This window comes from Sciurus vulgaris, assembly GCF_902686455.1.
Source record: "Sciurus vulgaris genome assembly, chromosome: 10".
NCBI lineage: Eukaryota > Metazoa > Chordata > Mammalia > Rodentia > Sciuridae > Sciurus > Sciurus vulgaris.
The window spans coordinates 114476784-114492984 of NC_136470.1; the positions used below are offsets into that span (position 1 = coordinate 114476784).

The window sequence follows — 16201 nt, forward strand, 5'->3', positions numbered from 1 at the left end:
ATATATATATATCTTTTTGTTTTGTTTTGTTTTGTTTTGTTTTGGTACTAGAGATTGAACTCAGGGGCACTTAACCTCTTAGCCACATCCCCAGCTCTTTTTTGCATTTTATGCAGAGACAGGGTTTCACTGAGTTGCTGAGGCTGGTTTTGAACTGAGCTCCTGCCTCAGCTTCCCAAGCCGCTGGGATTACAGCCATGCACCACTGTGCCCAGCTAATGAGACCTATTTTGTGGGTTTTTTTTTTTTGTGACTTTGGGGATTTAACCCAGGGACGCTTAACAACTGAGCTACATCCCAGCCCTTTTTAATTTGTATTTTGAGACAGCATCTTGCTAGGTTGCTTATGGCCTTGCTAAATTGCTTAGGCTGGTCTTGAACTTGTAATTGCTACCTCACTTCCCTAGTTGCTGGAATTATAGACATGTGCCCCCATGCCTGGATAAACCTATTGGTAATAATGATTTTTTTTTTCTTGTAAATGGGAGCATTAGTCACATTCTGTTTGCCCAATAAATAGTATCTTATGTAAAAATACAGATAAAGAAGCTTTAAAAAAAATCAATCTTCCATTATTTTTTACTTTTTTCTTTTTCTTTTCTTTTTTTTCCCCTTATACTGGGGATTGACTCCAGGGGTGGTTTACCACTGAGTTACTTCTCCAGCCCTTTTTATATTTTATTTTGAGAGAGGGTCTTGCTCACCACACTGTTGAAGTTGGCCTTGAACTTTGCCATCCTCTTGCCTCTGCCTCCTGAGTTGCTGGGATTACAGCTTCCATTATTTTGTAAATAATCTTCCACAGTCATTGTTTGGTCTTAGATTTTTCACTTAGCTTATATTTTCCTTTCTATATATGAAATATTTCTCTGGAAGTTATAAACCCAGCTTTTCAAGAAATCCTAAAGAATAAAGCAATCGACATAAAATTTCTTATTGAATAACAGATAGTACTTACTAGTCTGATGGTAGGGTGTATGTCTCTGATGGTAGGGTGTATGTCTCTAGGAAAGCCAGATGTCCTGGAAGTATGTCAGAAGAGAAATGGGAGATGGATATTAATATTGCCTAGAGGGCAGCCTATTGGACACAATTTTTTTGAGAGTTAATTTTTTCAAGAGTAAAGTGAGATCTGAAATATTACAAGTGTTCTGTGTTAATTAGCATAGCAGAGGTAACTTTATAGGAGTTCAAGTCAGTTACATATTTCTTTGTCAACTTCTGTGTAACCTTTGGAATTGAAATAGTGGTATTTAATTCAGGGATTGTGAAGATTGTAGTATAGGAATAAGGAAGTAGGCTTTCAAACTGGGGGAAAGGAATTGGGAATCCATTTCCATCACTAGTACCCCAGATTAAATTGTAACACTGTTAACTTTGAGTGCTTTCTCTTTTTAGAAGATAATTTTTAAAATTTTTTATTTTATTTTATTTTTTGTGGTGTTGGGGATTGAACCCAGGGTGTTGTGCATGTGAGGCAAGCACTCTACCAACTGAGCTAAATCCTCAGCCCTGATATGTGAATTTCTTTTGGAATCTAAAATAGTAGTTACTCTGGTCCCTTGTTTTTTTCTATTTATTTATTTTTGTGGTGCTGGTGATTGAACTCAGGGCCTCATACTTTTTTTTTTTTTTTGCAGTACTGGGGATTGAACTCAGGGCCTTGTGCTTGTGAGGCAAGCACTCTACCAGCTGAGCTCTCTCTCCAGCCCCAGGGCCTCATACTTGATAGTAAATGATCTACCACTAAGCTGTATCCCCAGCCCATACTTGTTCTTTTAAATCTTTGTTTTTGAAAATATAAATTTTGTAAAAGCAGATACCGGTGTTAAAAATATAAATATTTTGTCTTTTCATTTTAGATGGAAATCATATGACACAATATTTGGGTGACAGCTGCCTGAAAGGTCTTCATAAATTACAGGTATTTTTAATTTAAAGATTAATATTTTATTCTAGAGGAAAAAATACCATTTTTAAGTTCATTTGTAATTAGGTTCTATCATACAAAATTTGTTAAAAATTAAATTTCAGACATCATTTTCCTACCCTATATGTGTGTATATGTAGAGACACACACACACACACACTTTTTTTGTTTTTTTTAAGTGGTACTGGGGATTGAACCCAGGGGCACTCTACCACTAGCTATGTCCCCAGCCCCCCCCCAATTGTTTTTCTTTTATTAGTGTATTATAATTACATATAATAGCCAGGTTCATTTTGACAAAATCATGCATGCATGGAATTTGATTTTTTTCCATTTCAGTCCTTGGTGCCCCACCACGAGCCCTTTTATTTATTTACTTATTATGGTGATATATGTTAGGAATTGAACCCAGCACTTCTTGCATGCTAGGCAGATGCCCTACCACTGAGCTATACTTCCAGCTTTTCCCAGCCCTTTTTATTTTTCATTTTGGGACAAGGTCTTGCTAAATTATGTAGACTTGCTTTGGAATCATTCTGCCTCAGCTTCCCAAGTTGCTGGGATTATAGGCATGTGCCACTGTGCCTGACTTGATTTGTTTTTTTTTTTTCCACTACCTCCTCTTCTCTCTCCATTTTTAGATTTAAACACTAGTTGATATTTTTTTCTTGGAAGTTACCACTTGAAATAGTATTTGTAGGGCTAGGGTTGTAGATCAGTGGTAGAGCGCTTGCCTAGCATGTGTGAAGCACTGGGTTCGATTCTGAGCACCACATACAAATAAACAAAGGTCCATCGACAACTGAAAAAAAAAAAAAAAGGTATTAAAAAAAAAAAAAAGAAGTAGTATTTGTTGAGAGAAGTATTTCCTTGAGTAGAAGTTAAGATTGTGACTGCTTTTTCAACTAGTGTTCTTTTTTCATTTACATATAACTGAGTAACATTTTGATCTATGAAGATTTTTCAGTGACTGGTTGGATTTGAACTCTTATTTTTTTCATCCAAAATAGATTATGGTTTTTCCTAACCTCATCTTGCTGGGCAGAATATGTGTAATTATTTTCTTCACTGTTGAGTCACTTGCTTTTCCTCCTTCGTACCTTGTTTTTTCTTAAAATTTTCTTAGTTATAGATGGACACAATACATTTATTTTATTTTTTATTTTTATGTGGTCCTGAGGATTGAATCCAGTGTCTCACACGTGCCAGTCGAGTGCTCTACCACTGAGCCACAACCCCAGTCCCCTCCTTAGTGCCTCTTTAAAGGTCTTGCTAAGTTGCTGAGGGCCTCTGTAAATTGCTGTAATTGCTTATGATCCTCCTGCTTCAGCCTCCAGAATTGCTCCAGGTGTGTGACCATACCCAGCTACTCAGCAGAACTCTTTAAAACTGAAAAATCACTTATCTTTGCAGATTCAAGAAGAATGTTGAAGAGCGGTGTGGTTTTTAGTTTCCTTTTCCCTTTTCTTATTCATTTTTTTCTTTATTTTCTGGGTTTTTTTTTTTCCCCCCGTGGTGCTGGGGATTGAACCCAGGGGTCTTATGCTTTTGAGGCAAGCACTTTACCAACTGAGCTACATTCCCAGCACCATCTGTTTTTTAATATATAGTTTTTAGTTGTTGATGGATCTTTATTTTATTTATTTATATGCGGTACTGAGAATCAAACCAAATGCCTCACGCATGCTGGGCAAGCGCTCTACCACTGAGCATAACCCCAGTCCTTTCTTTTTTTCTTGTTCCAGGGATTGAACCTAGGGGTGCTTAACTACTGAGTCACATCACCAGCCCATTTTATTTTTTATCTTGAGACAGGACCTTGCGAAGGGCCTTGTAAAGTTGCTGAGACTGACTTTGAACCTATTCTCCTCCCTCAGCTTCCCGAGTCCCTGGGATTGTAGGTGTGTGCCTCTACACCCTGTTTATTTTTCTTTTCTAACTATGCACCTATTTTCCAGTCATCTGAGATGGATGTCTGTGAAAGAATAGTTTTCTTCCCCTCACACCGAGAAGGAACTGTGTCCCTACTTAGATACTGTCTGTGCCACCATTCACTGGGACGTGATTAGCAAAATTTTAAACTTTAGTAGCTAAACCTTTAGATTATCTTTTCTGTATGCAGTCAGCTGTGAAATTATGCTTCATCTTTAAGGACTGGCAAGAAAGACAATTCTATTAGAATTTGACTCCCTGACATGGAATAGAGAGTCTTGCTCTTTTGTGTCAGGCCCTACTTGTGGAATCATCACTAGCTGCTTTTGCTTCAAGGAGGAGTGTTTCCCTTTGATAAGCTTGAGTCAGGGACATGATGGTGAGATTCCTCATGTGAGACTAAAGTTGGAATATGCCATTGTGGGCATAGGGTCAAAGCTATGCCATTTAGGTTCTTTAATGGTTTTTGTTATAATTTCTCATGGGGAAAAAAATAATGTTTCTTTTTTTCCTCTCTTAGAAGACAAAAACACTAATGCATTTGAGACAGCGGTAAAGTTTTGGGGGGAGGGAGAGAAAGCAACTCCTTTCCTGATCTGCAATTTGACTGGATGCTAAGATGTCCGTGGACATGAATAGCCAGGGGTCTGACAGCAATGAAGAGGACTATGACCCAAATTGTGAGGAGGAAGAGGAGGAAGAGGACGAGGACCCTGGGGACATAGAGGATTATTATGTGGGAGTAGCCAGCGACGTGGAGCAGCAGGGGGCTGATGCCTTTGATCCCGAGGAGTACCAGTTCACTTGCTTGACATATAAGGAGTCTGAGGGTGCCCTCAACGAGCACATGACCAGCTTAGCCTCTGTCCTGAAGGTGAGTAGTGTCAATTCCAAGTGTACTCTCTCCTGTTAAATCTAAGGATGAGCTGTTGTTAAATAATGTCTCTTCCAGACTGACTGAATGACCTTGTAGCTTGAAACTAAATTTAAGTATATGTTGCACCATCTGGATATTTTGTTACCTTTACTTGTTTTCTGATATATGCATGTTCTGTGATTCCCAGATTATTAAGAATTAGAAAGGAGGGGTAGAAAGACTTTAAAAAGATAAGAAGTATGTAGTTGCAGAATTGTACAACTTTGTGTTTTGGAAAGTAATTCTTATGAATTCTTATGCAGTGGATAAGCATCAGATAAGCATCTTTTATTAATTTTTTGTGGTACAGGGGATTAAACCAGGGGTGTTCTACTACTTGAGTTACATCCCCAGCCCTTTGTTTTTTCCTTGAGACAGGGTTCACTTAGTGGCTTAACCTGGCCTCAAAGTTGCAGTCCTCCTGCCTTTACCTCTCAAGTTGCTGGGATTATAGATGTGCACCACTGCACCCAACTACCATCCTCTGTGTAATCCTCTTTGACTGATAAGTGTCTTGAGAACTTCGACATCCCTTGGTTTGCCCTAAATAATCAGTGCCTTTGGGTTAACGAACTCACTGACTTTGTATATTGATGACTACTATCAAATGTTAAAAAGATTTAAGCAGTAACTCTAGGAATAAAGTAGGTTCTTACGATTTATATTTAAATTGATTTGGGGGGATATTAGTATGGACATTTTGAAGAGTGGTTATTCCAACAAGGATATTTTCTTGGCACTTAAGATAGCATACCTTTGGATGTCTTGCATCTCAGGCCAGTTATTGTTGACACTGTTTTTTATAGTTATTTAAAAGTTTCCCAGCATGTTTCCTTCTCTAACACTGGCCATCATGTGAATGTTGGAACATTTCTGTTACTTAACTGTTTTCACTGATCTTCCTTCATGAACTATTATGTGGATTTTGTGTCTGATCAGATTTGAAAGTTAGAAGGGCATAGTGGCATGCTTTCAGTCAAATTTTCTTGTTGATATTTAAGTGGAAACTAAGGTGTGCTATGTATGATTTCTGTAAATGCTGCTTTATTTACTACTTTAGAAATTTTTTTCCTCAAGTGTTCAGCAAAGGCTAAATACCTTGGAGGAATATAACTGGGGCATTATTAGCAACTGATTGGAAGCTGAAAACAAGCTTTTTTGTGTGTGATTCATTTCTAGGAATGATTGTAAGATGTCCTGTCTTATGCTTGGCAGAAAACTGATGAATAGGGCCCTTGGACACTCTGGGTTTGGAGTTTCTGACCTATGACTGTAACAAAGATACAGGGACCCCACTTTTGAGGGCATTTCCCTAGTAGAAAAGAGGCATTAGTTTTCTTCTTTTCTCATCATGTATGCCTCTCCTTTCTGGTCAAGTAGTTTCTTTTGTTTTAAACATACTGTGAGCTTATACACAATATTGGTATTTAAAATCGGAAAAGAAATCAGAAAATTTGTGGATGTACACTGGACAATGTCATTTGACCGAGGCCATTAGGAGTCTCTCGTTTTATGCATAGTTGTCGCTTATCAAGATCTCTGCACTGGATGAAGTGGTGCACTCCTGTAATCCCAGCAACTCAGGAGGCTAGGCAGGACGATCCTAAGTTCGAGGCTAGCCTCAGCAATTTAGCAAGACCCTGTCTCAAAATAAAAAATAAAAAGGGCTGGGAATGTGACTCAATGGTTGAGTGCCCCTGGGTTCAGTCTCCAGAACTGGGACCCACCTACACAGACAAAAATTTCTGTGTCAACTTTTCTGGCCTTCTTGAAACATCTGAGGGCCCCAGTACTACTACTACTACTACTACTATTACTACTACTACTACTGCTACTTCTTCGTTCTTCTTTCTTCTTCTCTCCCTCCCCCTCCCCCCATCCTCTCTTGTGGTAAAATACTCATAACATAAAATTTACTATTTTATGTTCTTCCTTCTTGTGACATGGTCAGCCCCTTCCAAAGCTTTCCCTTCATCTCCTCCCTTTTAGTGCCCTCAGGACTTCTTCAGAGTCTAGCTTCTACTTTTCCCTGAGTCAGGGTACTTGAGAACCCTTAGGACACAGTGGTCAGACCCTCCTTTGGTTTGTACTGAAACAGTATAGGTATGTCTATATTTTTAATCTTCCAAATGCTTTATGTTGTTTTACACTTTCACATATTTTTGTTTTTGTTTTTTGGTACCAGGGATTGAACTCAGGGGCACTTGACCACTGAGCCACATCCCCAGCCCTACTTTGTATTTTATCTAGAGACAGGCTCTTACTGAGTTGCTTAGCACCTCGCTTTTGCTGAGGTTTTCTTTGAACTCGCCTCCCTAGCCGCTGAAATTATAGATGTGCGCCACTGTGACCAACTCCCTTTCACATATTTTGCATGATCTCTTCAAATAGATTTTTTTTTGGGTCCTGACCACCATTCCTGTCACAATATTTCTTAGATTTGTATGCCCACCATGCTAATCAAGCACTCTATCACTGAGCTGTATCCCTAGCCCTGTCACATCATTTTATCCACATTGAATAATTTCTTGGATACTTGTGGATTTTTTTTTTTAATGTGGGATTTAATTCAGAGGTGCTTTACCACTGAGCTGCACCCCAACCCTTTTTATTTTTATTTATTTATTTACTTAAATTTTGAGACATAGTCTTGCTAAAGGTTTTTGCTAAATTGCTGAGTTTGTCTTCGAACTTGTAGTCTTCCTGCCTCAACCTCTTGATTCTCTGGAATTAACAGGAATGTGCCAACACACCTGGCAGTACTCATGGATTTTGTTGATTGTTGACCACGGTAGCTGCTATTGTTGTTGTGAGCTAGATTTCCTAATCCTTGCTGTACATCCTTCTCTGTTGTCATGAAAGGGCATTATTTTGGCCTTTAATGCCAAAAAGGCAAGCAAAAAACTTGGAACAGAAATGAGGGAATAAAAAGAGATGGAAGAAAGTTGAAACAGAAGAAAAGAATAAAAAGGAAATGGGGCAAAGTAGTAGTTATCCACAAAAGTTTGTTTGGTAGTAGAATAAGATTTTGTTTATTTCTCTCCCTAGTCCTCACTGAGGAAGGAACATATTAATATGCATTTTGTTTTTCTGGGATTGGGCATCAAGAGTCATAGCTTGGCTATAACTAAAGGAACTCAGTGCTGTTTCAAGTGGCTCAGAAACTTTGCTGAAGAGGCCGAACTGAAGCAATTGATTAAGAATAAATAAATAAAGAAGGGGGAGCTGAGTTGTAGCTCAGTGGTAGAGCACTTGCCTAGCACATGTGAGGCGCTGGGTTTGATTCTCAGCACTGCGTATAAATAAATAAAGTTCTCATCGACAACTAAAAAAATTTTAAAAATTAAAAAAAGAAGAAGAATGGGTGAGGATTGTGATATGTGTTGTCCTAGCCCCTTGGGAAATCGAGGCAGGAGAATCATTTGAACTCTGGAATTTAGGGACATTCTGAGGAACATAGTGAAACCTTGTCTGGGGAGGGGTGGGGGAGTAGTAAAGGAAAAACAATCACACACAGTTTTTCTCTATTCATTGTAAAAATTAAAAACTGACATTTTTATTTTTATAATATTTTTTGAGTATGGAAGGGAATGATTTAAGAATTGAATTTACCCAGTGGTATTTATAATCTAGTTCTCCTGTTATATGTTTTCCTGAAAATGGGATCAGTAGTGACAGTCAACTAGGTCACCCCTGGTGTACTCATCAGTTGTGCTACTTGTACAATTCTGTGACATATTGAGATATTTAATTTTTTTGTATGGTTTAGGTACTTTTGGCTCATAGAAATTGTTAGGTGTATATAACTTAAAATTATAGCCTGTGAATAGCTGTCTATGAATAAAATCTGTTTAAGGAGTAGCTTAAAATTTTCACTATGTTACTTGTTTGTTGTATCCTGGAAGTTGCCTATAGATGAGCCATATTATAGCTTAAAATTAAGCCTTTTAGGAATTGAAGTCTTTTAAGTTAGAAAATTCCTATTGTCTGGGATACTGGGTTTTTAGTTTAATGAGGACCCTGGTGTTAGACAGTAACATATGTTCTGGGACTGGTCTCCAACTAAGATTATTAATCAAGAAAGGTGCTGGGTGTGGTCACACACCTGTAATTTCAGCCATGGGAAAGGGTAAGGTAAGAGGATTGCAAGATTGAGGCTAACCTCTGCAACTTAGCAAAACCCTATTTAAAAATAAAAGGAACTGGGATGAAAAAAGGAGGATTGGAGCAGGGATGCAGTTCAGCAGAACAACCATAGTTTCAGTCGTTAGTAGGCTTAAAAAAAGATGATGAAGGAAGGAAGAAACATAAAAAATCAGATGAAGAGCTGAATATAAAGTACAGAGAAAATGCCTGTTATTGGAGGAAAATGGCAGGTATTCAAATAGTGGCAAACAGCTCTCTTGTTACATGAATGGAATAGTCATGAGAGATGAGATTACTGCCAAGAGAGGTGTTGTGTTGTAGGAGTAGAAGAAGGAAAATCTCTGACAAGTATTTTTAGCAATCATGTATAAGTCTTTAAAGAGAGAGTTACCTTCTTTACTTTCTATGTTTTTATGTGAATTTTATACAAAGATTTATTTATCATAGATGAAAGAAGTCCTTTTTCATAGTGATAGACGGAGCGAAGAAATAGCTCGTTTTGGAGAGCGCTCGCCTGGCATTCGCAAGGGCCGAGGTTTGAATCCCTGATGCCTCAGAGGGAAATAAACAAACAAAAAAAACTCAGTGATAGACATTTAATTGCAAAATGTGTAGCAGTTAGCTAAGAAGAATTTTGTCACTTATTTAGTGAATTTTGTTAATACTATTCCATGAAACTCTTGAGGCAATTACTGACAGACTGCTCAGAAGGAGGCTCAACGTTGGTAGAGCCCCAGAGGGAGCCCAGGCAGTCATGACTGGCTTTTGTTGCTGATGGGCCAGAAGTCTCTCTCTCTATGTGTGCTTCTTTTCTTAGATAGGGGTATATCCAGGGGAAGCAAAGGTTGTTTAAGGACCCGCTCAGTTGCTTATTGAGGGAAAACAAGCCACTTTGTACCACACCTAGTTCAGGAACTATAGTAAGCTACCTGAGCTTTTGGGTGAGGCAGGAGGACCTTGAAGGTGACCTGCAGAAGTTCATACCCCATAGATAGTGAGAATTGGAGGTGGGAAAGTTACCTTCAGGGCTAGAGGAAGAGACTAAGATATAGTATAGGTAAATGGGATTAAAATTGAAAGAATCATGAATGTAGTCCAAAGTGTCTTTGTTATTAGAAGGAATGTTTTTTTTAAAACTTCTGTAACACTTAAGTGGCACAGTGAACAACACTGCTCACTTCTCAAGTCTGGTGTTCCCAAAATAGGACTGAAGAAGTAAGCCAGTTATTATGTGTTCTTATTATAGTTCTTTGTGAATTGCTGTATTAACTGCAGTAGAGCTGGGAAAATGTTTCCTAGACTATTTCATTCTGCCACCCTCTTCTTGAATTTGTTTTAAAAATTAGTGTTTGCTCCAACAAAATGTGGGTAAAAAACTCTTTAAAAATCTTCTTCATTGGCTCATTTTTCCCCTTTTGGATGAATCATAATGACTTTTCAGAACTTTTGACCTTAAGTACAGAAATCTTTATAGTCTTGTGTTCCAAAGAACCTGATTTCTATGCCTTTGTCACTTGTAACGTGATCAATTATGTTTTTAACACAAATATTGATACTTAGCCTTTTTCTTAAGCAGCACCAAATACATGTATTTATCAGTGAAGATTTTAACTTTATTAAATCAACTTTCTTTTATCCTGATATAGTTGAATTTTAAGACTTATTAATTAACAAAGTAATTTTTTTCATTGTTACTACTCATGGGAAAGTATTTTCAAGCTGAGCCCAGTAATACTGAGTGTTTCTAAGCTGAGCAGCCATCTGATTTCTGTTTTTGTGTCCTGGTATCAGATATTTTTGGATGCCTGTATCTGAGTAGAATCTATATTAAATTCCTGTGTTTTAAGTAGTTGGTTGTTGATGATATTATGATGCTGGAAGTCTGATGTGTTTTACTGGTGTATAAGTTATTTTTAAAAGGGGGATGAGAAATGTCCAGAGTGACATTGAAAATTGCCTGAACACAACTGGTGCAAAGTTGTCTCTGACTGACTTAAAAAGGTTATTGTCCTTACTTTGTGACTGGCGTCTCACACAACATGCTCACCACCTTCCAGAAGAGTTCTACATCATATTCCAGGCTAGCTTTCATTGTAATCTTCTTGTCATGTGTTTATACTACCTAAGAATCAAGCAAAACTGTGCGTAATCAAGAGGTGATTTCACATTTGTGTCCTAATTTATGTTTATTTATTTATTTATTTTTGGTGCTGCGGATTGAACGCAGGGGTGCTTAACCACTGAGCCATATCCCCAACCTTTTCATTTGATCTTTTGAGACAGGGTTTCATCAAGTTGGTTAGGTCCTTGCTAAGATTCTGAGGCTGGCTTGGAACTTGCTATCCTCCTGTCTCAAACTCCCAAGTCACTGGTATTACAGGCCTGTGCCACTGCTTGTGTCTTTATCTTGAAGTTTTATTTAAGTTTTTATTGTCAAGTTTTTACTACAGGATTAAAGAATATCATTCATGATTCCATTAACCTAAAATTAAGTTTTATTCCCTGCTCATTATCCCTTAGGTCTTGTCCACATTCATAACATATTACTGTGCTGTTGCAATTCATTAATTTATTCAATCAATGTTTACTGAGTACCTGTTATGTGCCAGGCACTGGAAAAGTAACTGTGAACAAAACAGACAAAAATCCCTGCTATGCTGGATATTCTAGAAATCATTTTACATGCATATTTATGTATTCTGCTTTTGTGTGTGTGTGCATTTCCCAATGTTTTCCTGTTATTTACTTAGTCCCCATAAATACTTAAAATGACTTTATAGTACACTGTCTTGTTCTTGAATCATAATTTTCTCCAGCTTTATTCTTTGGGCATTTAGATGAGTACTTTTGTGTTACAGTTGTGGGGGACTGGTTGTATTGCTACAGACATCTTCATGGATGTGGCCTTTGTGTCTGTTGGGCTTTGCCTAGAGCCTGGGGTAAAGGTTAGATGATATGGTTCCAGTCCTTTTTTTGCTATTTAATGTAATGTGACCTGTGGCAAGTCCCTCAAAATCTCTAAACTTCAGTTTCCTGATCTATAAAATAACGATTTTTACCTCCTTCATAAATTTAAATATGATAATAATGTGTGTGATGTGTTTGAATATTCAAACAAACAATGCTTGGTCATCATGGAGGTAGGACAAGAATGGAGCAATTGGAATGTCATGTTTGTTGTGATTTCTTAAAAACACATTCTCAGAATTTTGCGTCTTGGGTGGTAATGGAGGAGTCACATTAAGGAAGGTTTTAGGCAACATATTGCTGACAAGTGCTGCTAAATGTGCATATGATATTAGATCATGATTGGATGATTTTGCCTTAACTCTTTGGTGCCCTTCTCTTGAGGCCCACTGACAAGAAAAGTGAAAACACAAAATGAATTTTAAATAAGGGCCAGGAAAAGGATACGGGAAAATATAGCCTGGTGTTATTCGTACATTTCAGGTCAACTGCAGTGTTTGGTGTTGACAGGCACTACTTAATGAAGTGCTTACTTAGTTGATTTGGGGTCTCTGTTATTGAGGAACTCCCTTAATTTTTCCGTAACTTTTGTTCTATTCCCAGTCTAATCCTTTTTTTTTTTTTTTTTTTTTTTTTTACTTTGTCTTTGCCTCTATTACTTCAAGAATAATTTGAGGGATTAGAGATGTCAGCCCAAAAGAGGGAGGAATTGTAGGAAAGACTTGAGAAAGGTACAGATTGAGAAAGCAGGAAACTTTTCTCACTTCTCCTGAAATATGTCTGCCTGTGGCTTTATTACTTAAATAGGCATGGACGGTCAGAACACGGACTTGTTGTGTTCCTTTTTTTTCTTTTTTTAATGGTACTGAGGGTTGAGTCCAAGGGGCACTTAACCATTCATCTACATCCCAGCCCTTTTTTATTTTTCCTTTTGAGACAGGGTAAAACTAAGTTGCTGAGGTTGGCCTAGAACTTGTGATCCCCTGTCTCAGCCTCCCAAGTAACTGAAGTGGCAGGCGTGTACCATCACTCCCAGGTGTTTCTTTTGATAATCACAAATCTTTATAATCAGAAATGGTTTTATAGTGGTAACCACAAGTTATCAACACTAAGTAAAGAGATACAAACAGTATAAGTGCAACGTTTGTCTAGAGACTTTTTACAGGAAAACAGAGCTGTTCCTATATTTGTGAACAAAATGTTATCTCTGCCTGCTAAAGTTGATCTCTTTGACAGTTTCTTTCATGGTCAGCTCTCGTTTCTTTTACCCTTATTTTAGGCCTCTATACAGTCTCCCCATCATTTCTCAGAGTCTATAGATAGCCTTGTCTAGTTTTTCTGTCTTAATTGTTGGTACTACCATTAACCAAGCTGTAAGCTCTTCCCAGGAAGCCTTCCCTTATCTCCCAAGTTCTTGCTTTATGCATGTTTCTTGGTATACTTTAAGAGGATTACAAATTAATAACTTGTAAGCCAGGGTATGAATTCTTTTCCAATGGACTTCCACAGTTTTTCTTTGCATATCAGCACCTACCAAAAATGCTTGATTATGTTGTGTTCTTGGTAAGTTTTCCTTGTTGTTAACTGGCTGAGCCCATGTCAGTAAATGCAAATATTGAGAATTTAACCCCAAAAGTTCTACTGTATGCTCCCACTTGTAAATGAAAGACATACTTGTCAAAGGGCATTTTTCATGAAAAAGCTGGCCTCTGAGTAGAGGTGGGGTAAATCTGATGGTTGTCTAGTTCCCGACCTGTGATACATATTAGAGTTAAATTTGGCCATTCTTATATAGAAACCTGAACTTTATACAGTTGTAAAGAAACAGTCTTCAGGGGTGAGATTAAAGCCTTTTCTATTTTATTCATGTGAATGTATTAAAAAATAAAAGTTAAATGATTCAGGTTACTGAAATGAGGGAGGAGTGTTTGCTTTCTTTGCTGAACAGTATGTGTCCAGTGTTTGGAATGTACTGATTTCATAACCATAGTGGGAGTAGGCCATAAACTGCCCAGTTATACTCACAAGTTGAATAGGCTTTATGTAATATTTTTGATATCTAAATGTAATTATATATTTCATTGATTATCAAGATAAAGGTAAGTTCTTATGCCTTTTCAAATAATGAGTAGCTGTAGACACAAATAATATCTATAATCATAATTATAATGTGTTTTGAAAGTTTTGAATTTTATGATAACTGTAGTAGAACATGCCAAATCTTTCCTTCCAAACTTAACACCAGCTTCTGCTTCAAAACGATTGGCTACATTCATATTCTTTTACATCCCCTCTATTTGTTTTTGCTTGTTTTGGTATCAGATATCTGTAGCAGTTTTATTTGCAATAGCCAAAGATTGGAAACAACCTAAATATCCATAAACAGAAGAATGAACACACAAATACAGGTTGAGCATCCCTAATCTGAAAATCTGAAATCTGAACCTTTTTTTGAATACTGTTGGTGCTCTCTGGTAAAGTATTTTTTTGTTTGTTTGTTTGTTTGTTTGTGGTGCTGGGGGTTGAGGACCTTACACATTTTAGGCAAGTGCTTCTACCACTACCTCCCTAGTCCCTTGACTGAAACACGGAAATCTGAAATACTTTTGGCCCCAGGTATTTTGCATAAAAGATATTCAACCTGTAGTGGAATACTCTTAGAACAGCATACTTCTCAGCAATATAAAGAGAATGAACTACTCACGTAAGCAGCATTGATTAAACCTCAAACTAAGTATACCACCTGAAGGAAATTGGGGAAAAAAGAATAAATGTTTATAATGTCAATCAAGTAAAGTTGTAGAAATATGCAAACTAATCTATTGCAAAGGAAAATAAATCAATGGTGGTCTGGAGGACTGGAGAGCACAGAGAGAATTATTAAAGGGAATGAGGTAAATATATGGTTGCCCCTCCATTTTTAATTACCATAAAAATGAAAATAAAGGCACACACATAAGTTTATATTAACAAAAAGAATGGCTTGAGAGTGTCATGGGACATCATTAAACATGGAAACCAGTTTGTTCAGCAGATCAGATTTGACAGACAAAATCTGGAAAAGATAAGTGTGCTGCAGATATGGGGATTAATTAAAGGCCTGTCTATAGAACGGTCAATCTTGCTCCCATTTAGTTTCTGGAGGGAAAAATCTGCTTTTTTTTTTTTTTTTTTAATTTATTTTTATTGTAAACAAATGGGATACATGTTGTTTCTGTTTGTACATGGAGTAACAGCATACCATTTGCGTAATCATACATTTACATAGGGTAATGATGTTTGAATCATTGTTTTCCTTCCCCCTACCCCTCTTTTCCCACTATACAGTCCCTTCTTCCTCCATTCTTGCTTCCCTCCCACCCCCCATTATGTGTCATCATCCACTTAACAGTGAGATCATTCGTCCTTCGAATTTTTGAGATTGGCTTATCTCACTTAGCATGATATTCTCCAATTTCATCCATTTATCTGCAAATGCCATAATTTTATTATTCTTTATAGCTGAGTAATATTCCATTGTGTGTGTGTGTGTGTGTGTGTGTGTATATATATATATATATATATATCACAGTTTCTTTATCCATTCATCAATTGAAGGACATCTAGGTTGGTTCCACAGTCTTGCTACTGTGAATTGAGCAGCTATGAACATTGATGTGGCTGTATCTCTGAAGTATGCTGAAAATCTGCTTATTTTTAAGAAATAGAATAAACCAGGGAGAAATAGGACCCTTAGAATATGAGATTTAACTGATTTCATTTATCCCTTGAGTTTTGAATAACGACTGCTTCTGATCAGTCACCCTAAAGGAAAACCTGTCAGTTGACAGGTTCTATCCATATACACAGAGCTTAGGGTTAATTTTCCTAATCCTTGACTCCTTTTAAGGAAATAAAGCTAATATCATGTAACATAAAATTAACCATTTCTGAGCTGGAGATGTGACTCACTGGTAGAACACTGGCGTAGCTTTCGCAAAGCCTTAGGTTTGATCGCTAGCACTGCCCCTCCATCCCAATCAAGAGCATAAGCTTAGCATGCACAAAACCTAGGTTCATTCCCGAGTACCAAAAATAAATAATGTGTACAATTTAGTTGCATTTAGTACCTTCACAGTGTTGTACAGCCATCATCTCCATCTAGTTTCAAAGTGTTTTCATTGTCCCTAAAAGAAAAACCGTACTCATTAAGCTGTTATTCCCATTCCCTGTAGGCACTGGCAGTCCACCATTATTTTCTTTGTCACTTTACCTATTCTACATATGTCACATAAATGGAATCATGCAGTACTTGACCTTTTGTGTCTGAC

At 37.4% G+C, this 16201-nt stretch overlaps 1 protein-coding gene across 9 annotated transcripts in view; it reads left to right on the top strand.

The window, feature by feature from the left end:
• ARIH2 (ariadne RBR E3 ubiquitin protein ligase 2) overlaps window positions 1–16201 on the top strand; it is a 54382-nt gene that overhangs the window by 2727 nt on the left and 35454 nt on the right. For 4 of the 9 annotated variants that reach the window (XM_079155525.1, XM_079155529.1, XM_079155530.1 and 1 more), the window contains exons 2-3: window positions 1863–1924; window positions 4383–4736. In XM_079155525.1, the coding sequence (XP_079011651.1) occupies window positions 4482–4736 (255 nt within the window). In that variant the 5' untranslated portion in view covers window positions 1863–1924; window positions 4383–4481. Of the gene's footprint in view, window positions 1–1862; window positions 1925–3675; window positions 3832–4382; window positions 4737–16201 lie in introns of those variants that run through there. The other 5 variants (XM_079155532.1, XM_079155533.1, XM_079155528.1 and 2 more) reach the window with 4 other exon arrangements.